General features: G+C 35.0%; 1 protein-coding gene across 5 annotated transcripts in view; it reads right to left on the reverse strand.

Moving 5' to 3' along the window:
- Positions 1–12,234, reverse strand: part of RABGAP1L (RAB GTPase activating protein 1 like) — a 744,918-nt gene that overhangs the window by 635,778 nt on the left and 96,906 nt on the right. For all 5 annotated transcript variants that reach the window (XM_086343675.1, XM_086343676.1, XM_086343677.1 and 2 more), the window contains exons 6-7: positions 8,677–8,834; positions 6,655–6,765 (exon numbers count right to left, since the gene is read on the reverse strand). In XM_086343675.1, the coding sequence (XP_086199801.1) occupies positions 6,655–6,765; positions 8,677–8,834 (269 nt within the window). The remainder of the gene's footprint in view (positions 1–6,654; positions 6,766–8,676; positions 8,835–12,234) is intronic.

The following is a 12,234-nucleotide window of genomic DNA, read 5'->3' on the forward strand; positions in this document are numbered from 1 at the left end:
GCCTTCTTATGTTACTCAGTACAAATGAAGCTGCATACTTACAACAAATCTAGTAATTACACTTTGCTTGCTATATCAATACTTCATTCTGACTCACACATCAAACATCAAGGCAGACCCCTGGGAACAAAGTGATCTGACAGACATAAAACCATGAAGCCAAAATCTCTCCCCAGCTAACCTTCCACAAAGTCTGAAATTACCATCATTACAACTCTACTTCTTGTTAAGGAACTGTGAAGAGGCCAGTTTTCCAAATGTGTATGGTATTACTTTCCCTGAATCATTTTATTACAAATTAAGAAGTAATACTTAGCAAAAATCAACTAGTCATAAAACAAATACAACAAAAACTGAAATTTTTCCCACTCACTTTTTGGCTATCTAGCATAACCAAGGGAGAAGGAAATGGCAACCCACTCCAGTATTCTTGCCTAGAGAATCCCGTGGACAGAGGAGCCTGGTGGGCTGCTATCCATGGGGTTGTACAGAGTCAGACACAACTGAAGCGACTTAGCATGCATGCATGCATGCACTGGAGGAAAAAATGGCAACCCACTCCAGTATTCTTGCCTGGAAAATCCCAGGGACAGAGGACCCTGGTGGGCTGCCATCTATGAGGTCACACAGAGTCGGACATGACTAAAGCGACTTAGCAGCAGCAGTAGCATAACCAACAATCCATCAAAGCATCAAAGTGGGTACTATACAATAACGCTACTTATCGTGTATATAGTGTATTTCAAATACTAGACAAAGCTTTAAAATTCATATCAATTTCAGGGTATATAAGAAAATCCTCTGCAGTATTTCTACACATGGTGAGACAGAAATCCATGAAAACAGCAGCTGGAGAAGGACAGAGAAGATTGCCATCTCCACTTTGGAAACACCAGAAGAGCTTGACCTGATTGGATTTGCTTCGACATTTTAACTGGAACCTCTCAATAATTAGGCTTAGGCTGCTCATCTCACACATTTCAGATTACAATCATCTTGCTTTCACCCCTCAGCTGTTATTGTTGGTCTTCTCCTAAACAAATCAGCTTTTCTCCCAGGGCAAGGTGTCCTGGGGTTTGAAATCGCTGAGCAATCACTTGAATGCCCCAGGTATACTCTCCCTTTCAAATTCCACTGGAAACACACCAAAGAATACCAATCCATTTATTTTCTAATTGGTTTAATTTTAAATTTAGCATATAAACAAAATTTAATTGGGTACAGTCTTTAAAAGTATATACTCAGAAGTTAAATGGCTTGGCTTAAACCCTGGCTCTATTAGTTTCTGGCCAACTGACTGAGGTACTTAATTTCATTAAGCTTCTGTTTCATCTTCCGAAAAAAAAAAATAGGGTAATAATTATAATTATCGCTCTCACATGTTGTTATGACAATTAAATTTTACAATGGCCATTACAGTAAGTCAATAAATGTTGCCTGTTAATATTTTTTTTCTTATGTCCAGTTCCTAAATAAAGCTTAATATGTAAAATCTAACATGAGTGTTTGAAAAAAGCAAAAGAACACGAACACAACAAATCTTCAAAACATGAGAACAGTTTTCACATATCCTCTAAACAAGTTAGGAGTCTATCAGGTACAACGTTCTATTACTCTCTACAAATTACAGTGAATTTAGTCAATGCTCTAACTTTATAAAATCTTCACATACTTTTTATTCACCTACTCAACAAGTGTTTAACAAGACCAGAGTAAGAATATTTATGTGGTAGTTGATATTTGATTGTATGACCTTGAGAAAGCTATTTAACCTCTCTAGCCTCAGTCGCCCTAACTGTACAATGAAGACAATAGGATCTCCACCTCATAGGCAACATCTAGAACAGTGCTCAGCACAGAGAAAGTTCTAAGGAAGGACTAAGTAACTATAAAGCACTGGTTCCTAGCATGGTGCTAGATACTGGAGATTCAGGGATAAATTACACAGTACTTGCCTACAAGTACTTGCTTTTGAACTGTGGTGTTGAAGAAGACTCTTGAGAGTCCCTTGGACTGCAAGGAGATCCAACCAGTCTATCCTAACAGAGATCAGTCCTGGGTGTTCATTGGAAGGACTGATGTTGAAGCTGAAACTCCAATACTTTGGCCATCTGATGCAAAGAGCTGACTCATTTGAAAAACTCTGATGCTGGGAAAGATTGAGGGCAGGAGGAGAAGGGGACAACAGAGGATGAGATGGTTGGATGGCATTACCAACTCAATGGACATGGGTTTGGGTGGACTCTGGGAACTGGTGACGGACAGGGAGGCCTGGCGTGCTGCGGTTCATGGCGTCACAAAGAGTCAGACACGACTGAGCAACTAAACTGAACTGAACTTGCCTACAAAGCAGTCAAGACCAAATGGTATATACAATTATCTACACATAAGGAATCCTTGTACGTCAAGGCTATATATTGTCACCCTGCTTATTTAACTTATATGCAGAGAAACGGTGGGCTGTAAGAAGCACAAGCTGAAATCAAGATTGCTGGGAGAAATATCAATAACCTCAGATATGCAGATGACACCACCCTTATGGCAGAAAGCAAAAAAGAACTAAAGAGCCTCTTGATGAAAAAGGAGAGTGAAAAAGTTGGCTTAAAGCTCAATATTCAGAAAACTAAGATCGTGGCATCCAGTCCCATCACTTCATGGCAGATAGATGGGGAAACAGTGGAAACAGTGACAGACTTTATTTTTCTGGGCTCCAAAATCACTGCAGATGGTGATTGCAGCCATGAAATGAAAAGACACTTACTTCTTGGAAGGAAAGTTATGACCAACCTAGATAGCATATTCAAAAGCAGAGACATTACTTTGCCAACAAAGGTCTGTCTAGTCAAGGCTATGGTTTTTCCCGTAGTCATGTATGGATGTGAGAGTTGGACTATCAAGAAAGCTGAACACCAAAGAATTGATGCTTTTCAACTGCTGTGTCAGAGAAGAATCTTTAGAGTCCCTTGGACTGCAAGGAGATCCAACTAGTCCATCCTAACAGAGATCAGTCCTGGGTGTTCATTGGAAGGACTGATGTTGAAGCTGAAACTCCGATACTTTGGCCACCTGATGCGAAGGGCTGAATCATTTGAAAAGAACCTGATGCTCGGAAAGGTTGAAGGCAGGAGGAGAAGGGGATGAGAGGATGAAATGGTTGGATGGCATCACCAACTCAATGGACATTAGTTTGGGTAGACTCTGGCAGTTGGTGATGGGCAGGGAGGCCTGGCGTGCTACGTTTCACGGGGTTGTAAAGAGTCGGACATGACTGAGCGACTGAATTGAACTGAAGGAATCCTTGAACTTGAATTCACAGATAAATAAATTTTTCATAATAAAAATTAACATTTTTAAATCCCAAAATATTGCAAATTAGCATCCAGAATGGGTGATGGGTGCACTGGGGTTCAATATACTATTCTTTTACTTTTGTGTATGTTATAAATTTCACATAATGAGAAGTTGTTTTTAAAAATGATAAATCACTTTCCATCTCAGAAGGTAAGCCAAAATTATGTGATTTGAAGTATTTACCTTAACACAGATGTCTTTATACTACAAATAAACTCTGTCGACAGCAGTGCTTAAAATTCAGAGGTTAAGAATTCCCTTGACAAGACTGCCACCTACTGGATCACCTTAAATTCCACTATTAACATTTTGTGATTTAAACACAAATATAATCCAATAAAAAGCAAGGGTTTCTTTTTTTTTTTTTTTTAAAAAAAGGGAAATTCAAGTATTTAAAAAACACCCCATGTCACAGGAAGTTATGTCTGCTGTGTTAAACCAAGTATTGCTTGGGCAAGTCCCATTAGCAGAAGCAATCTCAGTCAGGTTTAGTTTGGATGTTTAGAGGTCATCTGACAGAATGTGTGAAAAAAGAAGCAAAAAAAAAAAAACAAATTTGGTAATTATTGCTGAGTATATGAACACATGGTTGTTAGACATTACCATCTACATTAATTATGTTAAAATAAAAGCAATATATTAAGTAGTTATACATGGAATGAATTTTTTAAACTATTCTACTGTTATACAAACGGGTTCATCTGGTTTAGGTAAAATTTCTAATGAAAGCAATATATATCATTCAAAAAGTGCTTCATCTCAAACAACTTAGGCAGAAGTTGAGATACTACGCTCTGGAAAAATGCCTTAAAGTTACTTAAAAAGTAGCTAAGCAATGATGAAGGCATTAATGTCAAAGATTATTGAGAAGAGCCTGAATTAAGCTGTCTTATGAATATGAGAATATGGGTAAAGGCAACATTTCTAAGTAATTATTATGTGCAATATATTTTAAATGTATGTATAAATGTTTAAGTTAACAATGAAAACATAAATAGGCATTCAACTATTTCACCTATATTCACCAAGGTTTCTATATTCAAATTAATCCATCTTGGAACTTCTCATTGGTAAAAGGAAGGACTGCTTTATATACAAGCATAGTACAGGCCTCTATAGTACAGGCATAATGTATCATTTAATCATAAAACTTCAATATTAGTAACTACTATTTGTTTAAAGTTAAATTATCCAACACCTAACACTTCTTTGCCTGTGTTATTCATATACTACAAACTGGTTAATGCCCTTTTTTATGCCAAAGAGAAATGCCTTTTTTTACACCAGAAAGGAAGTGCTCAGGGCATTTTTCAAAGACAAAGGGTTTGACTGGGCTCCTGGCAAATTCTGGGACAATTTGAGCACCTAGATAATTAAACACTACAGTGAATCATGAACTATTTCAGAGAGGGAATTCAAGAGTGAATGGCATTGAAACATGTGAAACGTCATATATGAAACGAGATGCCAGTCCAGGTTCAATGCACGATGCTGGATGCTTGGGGCTGGTGCACTGGGACGACCCAGAGGGATGGTGTGGGGAGGGAGGAGGGAGGAGGGTTCAGGATGGGGAACACATGTATACTAATTAAATAATTTTCTATTAAAGAATTTTATTAAAAAAAAAAAAGAGTGAATATCAAAAACAAACAGTAATAAATGGAAAAACAAAAAGGGAGAGGTCTGGCTTACAGGAGAAATGTCAAGGGCTGCCTAGAGAAAATGTAAAAGATGGAAAATTACCACTTTGCATTCATCATGATAAAGACTGGATCAGACAAGAATTATGAATGAAAGCTAAACCAAAGAGGAAATTTTGATTTGATGAGAAGCAAAACCAAAGAGGAAATTTTGATGAAAAGCAAGATATTTTCCTGGGTCTCCCAACAAACTGCTTACTAGTTACAAAGCGGGGGGGTGGGGGGGGGCGGAATTACAGTGGAGAAATCAGACATTTTGGCTGGAAATCAAAAATTACCATCACCAGAAAGGGACAGATGGTTATCAAGAGCCTCCACATGTGATACACTGTGAAGGAGAGAAATAATCTATGCAGCAATAAATTATCTGCATCTAATCATGAGGAAATATTAGATAAATCCAAACTGAGCAGTGTCATATTAAAAAGAGTGAAAAGAGATGTATTCTTCAATAATGTCCATGTTTTAAGACAGACTGGAAATCTTTCAAAATTAAAGAAACCTAAAGACATATGGCAGCTAAACAAAGTATCTGACCCTAATGTGAATCCCAAACTGGATGGGTGGGAAAGGACATTACTGGGTTCACTGGCAAAATCAAATAGAAGATTAGATAAAAAGTATTGTATGGAAAATAAGTTTACTGAAGATGATACATGTAATGTGGTTACATAAGAGAAAGCCCTACCCGTAGTTTTCCTGGGAAAGACACATTTCCTAATGAAGTAGATAGGGAAAAAGCATCATGGTATATACAACCCACTCCTCAATTGTTCAGAAAAACAATCATGTTTTTTGGTGTGGGGTGGGTGTGTGTGTGTGTGTGTGTGTGTGTGTGTCTATGAGTGTGTATAGGGAAGGAAAGACTGAGACATAGGCTGAGAAAATGTTTGGAAAGCAAATGGGATAAAACATTATTAGAAGGTGATTCTGAATATACATGTATATTCTAGTATATATATATACTAGTATATATATATATAGATATATATAGAATATATATATATATATATATATATATATATATAGAATATACTAGTATATTCTCTGTACTAGTTTTATTGTTTTAACTCTTCTGTAATTGAAATTTTTTACAAATAAAAAGTTTAACACATTGCTATATCTACTGCTAACAAAAATTAAACACAGAAATAAATATAGAAATGCATGCACACCCATGTGTATGTATGTATGGGTGTGTTTATATATTTAAAACACAAATCTCTTAAAGATTCTAAAATCTCAGTAAATAAATGGACTTTTTAATAATCAAAAATGATTGAGAAGGGAAGGTGTCTGTCCTATATGTAAATAAGGAAGAGCAAGAAAAAGCCCAAATTGGATTGAAACAGTTACTACTGAAAAAATAAAGCCATTTCATGTTTATTTACCCCCATCAATTGAGATTTTCAATGAACCAGTTACATCTAACTTATTTAAGTGGGGAAAACATTATTATTGTCATTCTCACTTTTAAATGGAGAAACTGAAACATGGTGAAAAGCCACAGTCAGTAATACAGCAGAGATTCAATAGCATGTCTCTTGAAACAATAACAATGTCAATACAAGTTTTTGATAGTATGTAGGAGCAAGCTGCTTACCTTTCAATAGCTAATTCTTTGTTAGAAAGTTGCTGCACTGTAATCACAAGCTTCTTCTCTATTCCTTGTTTTAATTTGAAATAAAATTTATCTCGATCCTTAGGCACAGGACTGAAAAATGCAAAAAAGAACAGAAATGATCAATAATTAAAAACAATAAAAAGGTCATCTATTTCAAGGTTAGAATGAAACAAGAGTATTTAACAACCTTATTAAGATATATAAAACTTTCACCTTGACACAAAATAAATACAAACTTTGGTTGTATCAGTTTCAGGTGTACAGCAAGTAAGTCAGTTATACATAGACATATAGCCACTCTTTTCCTGACTCTTTTCCCATATAGGTCATTACAGAGTACTGAGTAGAGTGCCTTGTGCTTGCTATACCGTAGGTTCTAATTAGTTGTCTTTTTAACATATAGCAGTGTGTATATGCCAACCCCAATTCTCCCAATTGATTCATTTCCCCTCACTTTCCCCCTTGTAACTGTAAGTTTGTTTTAAATCAAAACTTTTTAAATTACATCATTTCAAATTTTAGTTTTAAATTTTAACAAATTTGGGAACACGGTTTATTTAATTTTAAGACTGTTATATTTCTGGTTTAGCTGGTTATATGGTTATGAATGCTTTTAACACAGTTAAATCCAAGGCAAAACAAGTGAGAAAAAGAGCTTACTTTTAAACATCCAGAATTAGATGATTGTGACAAATCCAAGAAAATATAAATAAAAGATGAACAAAGAGGAATAGATCAGGCCAAGTTAAATTCTAACCTAGGCCAGACTGACAATTCTTAAGAATTAGTCCATTAAAACAATAAGTGTTTGTAATATAAGCTGTCTTATTTGAAAAGGAAAAATACTTTCAGTAACTTATTTGGCCTAAGTCTCAATTTCTATAACTTAAAAAAAAAAAGATAAAATACCTACCTAATAATTATTGTCAGAAACAAAGGCAAAGTAAAGGCACATAGGTGATCAATAAGAGTGTAACTATTTCTTATTATCTGCCTATTTTTGAACTAAAGAACAACATTCCAAATATACAACAGAAGGAAATAATTAAATGATGGTCAAATCATACAAACTACTACTGACAACTATTAAAAACAATTCTAATTAAAAATATTTTAGGGACTTCCCTGGTGGTCCAGTGGTTAAAAACCCACCTTGCAATATAGGGAACACAAGTTTGATCCCTAGTCTGGGAACTAGGATCCCACATGCCATGGAGCAATTAAACCTGCACGCCACAACTAGAGAGCAGACATACAGCAACTACTGAGCCCGTAAGACAAGATCCCACATGATGCAACCAAATAAATATTTTAAAATAAATGAATAAATAAAAACATTTTAATGGAAAAATTCTTACATCATGAAGTTAAAAGTAAAAAAACTACATATATATATATGTATATATAACTGTAAAAAATACACTCTGGAGGTGGAGGGGGAGGGGTAGTAGGGATTGTACATACTATGTTTAAAATAACCAACAAGGACCTACTGTATAGCACAAGGAACATTGCTCAATATTCTGTAAAAATTTAAATGGAAAAAGAATTTGAAAAAGAATAGAGACTTGTATACAGATAATTAGCTGTACACCTAAAACTATTACAGCATTGTTAATCAACTGTACTCCAATATAAAATATGAAGTTTAAAAAGTACACCCTAGTATCAAATATTTTTGATAAAATTGTGATAAAATAAAATTTATTTTTAATAATTTTGACAAAATAATTTTTAAATTTTTATAATATTAAAAAGTGATTATTGCTGAAAAGACCAAAAATTTTTATTCTAATTTTCAGTATTTTAAAATATCAAGAAAATAATTTACACAAACGATCTGAAAAGCCTGACAAAAGTGAACCACGCATCCACCAATGAAGTTTTTCTGTATCATCCTAAAGCTTTATAACAACAGTGTATAGTTTCTGGAACCTACATATTAGTCAATATTATATTTCAGACACAATACTAATTTTTATTTTTTCCAGATAATCTCACCTGAAGTTTCCTTTTCCATCATCTTCTTTTACCTCCAAGGAGACACTGAAGGTAAACACATCACTGTCGGGGGTAGGAATAACCGAGTCTTTAACATCAGATACTTGTCTAGAAGAACGTTTGAAAGCTGTACAGAAACTATATAAAATTCTGCTTACCTAAAAGAAAAAAAGTGGAAATAATATTAGACAAAGATTTTAACTGCATTTTGATCACCTCTAATTTTTTAATCTGTAATTTCTCAAGGTCACAATGTTCCTAATAGACAAAGTAGATATAGGGTAAGCATAAATATATATATATAGAGAGAGAGTTTGTAACATATAGTGTATACACACACACAGACACACACAGCTGACCCTTGAACAACACGGGTTTAAAGTGCCTAGGTCTACTTACACTTTTTCAACACTAAATACTACAGTACTACATGACCCATGGTGGGTTGAATCAGCAGATGTGGAACAGTGGATAAGGAGGAACCACTAATATGGAGGGCCAACTATAAATTACACATGAATTTTTGACTGGGCAGAAGGTCAGTGCCCCTAATACACTCCACCTCCCCAGCACACTGTTCAAGGGTCAACTGTAGTTTGTTTCTTTCAATCTGGCATTTAATAAACAGCATAATAAAGACATTTAAAGTCACAAACAAAGTTGCATGTACTTATAGATGTTTCTAGGACTCATAAGATACTATATTGCAAAGAATGAATCCTAAGACAATTACTAGATTGATGCTGGCATCTAAATCTTCCCGGTGAACACACACAAATGAGGTTTTAGCCCAAGTTGTCAATTTCTCCTTTCACTTCCCTCAGCTTCAGAGGGCTAGATCCTGAGCCATACAATAAACTCTGTTCTTTGCAAAATGAAACAAAACATGGCAACGTGATTTAAAGAGCTTCCAGTGTTGTTTCCCAATGCTGTTGCTATATAAATGTGTCACAAAATGAATGAATCTGAAATGTTTTTATTTATTAGTATTAAGCCACCCTGGTGATTACTTGATATATAAATATGCATATATATATTATAAATGACTTACTCTCCTCCCCTAATATGGAGGAGCACTCTAAATCTCACGATCTTCCAGAGGTTATTATCTTCCTTGGTTCCAAAAGAAGTACCATATCATCTCAAATTTGTATTCTTGAAGCACAAAAGACCTTTGAAATCTCTCAGGTCACCCACGCATTGAACAAATAAAAACAAGATGAAATAAGAATGATTTAAACAAAAGTAACATTTTCAAAATCTCACACTGGAAGGTACTAGTAAAGAGACTTCTCTGAATATTAACAAACCCTTCACTTTGGATAAAGTGAATTCAAATTATTCTTGGTATTAGTCTAAGACTATAATATTTTATAATTCACTCGAAGTAAGAGAACTCTCATTAACAGAACTTCTTAAAGTATGGAGGTCTTTCCTCAATTTTCTATTTTTGCTACATTCTTATATCCTACCTTTTCTCATACACACACTCCATCACAAACTTCAAAAACTTCCAGCAGCCACACTTACACCTAAGTACTGAAAGATTATCCTAACTGCCTTTCCAGGCCCAAATCAATAGTTATCTAAATTAACTGACTTATACATTTTAACTGTATAAGAATGCTGCCTGTCATCCCAAAGTTGAGCTTCAGCAACAGCATCATATTTGTATAACACTGCTTGTAAAATGTTAATGCTACTATTATTTTATATAAAAAGTAAAATTAAAGAATAAAAACTTTATACTTCAAATTTTATACAATTAAGCCAATGATAAATCCACTCATTCATGCAACAAATATTCTTTTAGTGTCTTCTGTGTATTAAGTATTTGTTTTAAGGGGCAAGGGATACAACAATGAACATGGAGCTTAAGTTTCAGCACAGGTTAAGTTGAATGTGCTTGGGGTGAGTGGCAAGGAATCATTAGGTAACACAAAAGCAGACATGTTCAGTCTCAACTGGATCTTTAATTCACTTAGCACAATAATTTAAGTGTTAAGGACAACAGAATCAAAGAATATGCTGGAAATAAGTCACTAAAGAATATGCCTACAAGGTAAAGTGTAAATAGGCACTTTAAACTTTTCAGCTCAACATCGCTCATTATCAGAGAAATGCAAATCAAAACCACTATGAGATACCATTTCACACCAGTCAGAATGGCTGCGATCCAAAAGTCTACAAATAATAAATGCTGGAGAGGGTGTGGAGAAAAGGGAACCCTCTTACACTGTTGGTGGGAATGCAAACTAGTACAGCCACTATGGAGAACAGTGTGGAGATTCCTTAAAAAACTGGAAATAGAACTGCCTTATGATCCAGCAATCCCACTGCTGGGCATACACACTGAGGAAACCAGAAGGGAAAGAGACACGTGTACCCCAATGTTCATCGCAGCATTGTTTATAATAGCCAGGACAGGGAAGCAACCTAGATGTCCATCAGCAGATGAATGGATAAGAAAGCTGTGGTACATATACACAATGGAGTATTACTCAGCCATTAAAAAGAATACATTTGAATCAGTTCTAATGAGGTGGATGAAACTGGAGCCTATTATACAGAGTGAAGTAAGCCAGAAGGACAAACACCAATACAGTATACTAACGCATATATATGGAATTTAGAAAGATGGTAACGATAACCCTGTATACGAGACAGCAAAAGAGACACTGATGTATAGAACAGGCTTATGGACTCTGTGGGAGAGGGAGAGGGTGGCAAGATTTGGGAGAATGGCATTGAAACATGTGAAATGTCATGTATGAAACGAGATGCCAGTCCAGGTTCAAAAAAAAAAAAATAAACTTTTCAGTTGAGTACTCCCCAGTTCCTAACTTCAAATACAATGTGAAGTCTATTATTTACTTTATATATTTTTAAGAAAACAAATTTTAAGCATATTTTTAAGAAAACATTATATGTGAAAACAGAATACCTATGATTTTTGATACATTAGTAGAGTTAAACCCCAACCATATTTATTATTCTCTCCTATAGTCATTTCGTTTTCTTTGTATCAGAGCTATCAGCAAGCCTGCCATTTGAGTCTACACCAAAAAAAGTCAAAGAACTTCGCAAATTCTAAAGCATGGGCAAGGGTCAGGAAATTCTTTTTTAAAAACCTAAGTGTATGCAGTGGAGCCAGAGTAGCAGAGAATGATGGGAGTGGAGGGAGTGGAATAAGACTACAACTTGCTGTTTTTGAAGGAAGGGCTCAACAGTACATTAACAACAATTTAATCCACTCCTGACTATGTCTTAGAAGTTGCTATTTCCAACAAGGTTAAAATCATTTGTGACTTCTAGAGTCTGTGAATAAGCTGGAATGATGATCCAAGAATGGGTAAGGTAGAGTGGCTTAAAAGACAATGATTATCAGTATCTATAGTTATTGGAACAAATTGGGTAACTGATCTCATCATGAAAAGAAAATTTAAGACATAATACCATGGAAAATATTCTATATGCATCACACTATTAAATACACACACACACAAAATCTAGAACAGGCATTTTCTTTGCAGATGTCAAAAGGTTTATTAACAAATA

The sequence above is a fragment of the Bos grunniens genome, chromosome 16 (assembly GCF_055505025.1).
Source record: "Bos grunniens cultivar Pamir isolate PY7600 chromosome 16, Bosgru_T2T1.0, whole genome shotgun sequence".
NCBI lineage: Eukaryota > Metazoa > Chordata > Mammalia > Artiodactyla > Bovidae > Bos > Bos grunniens.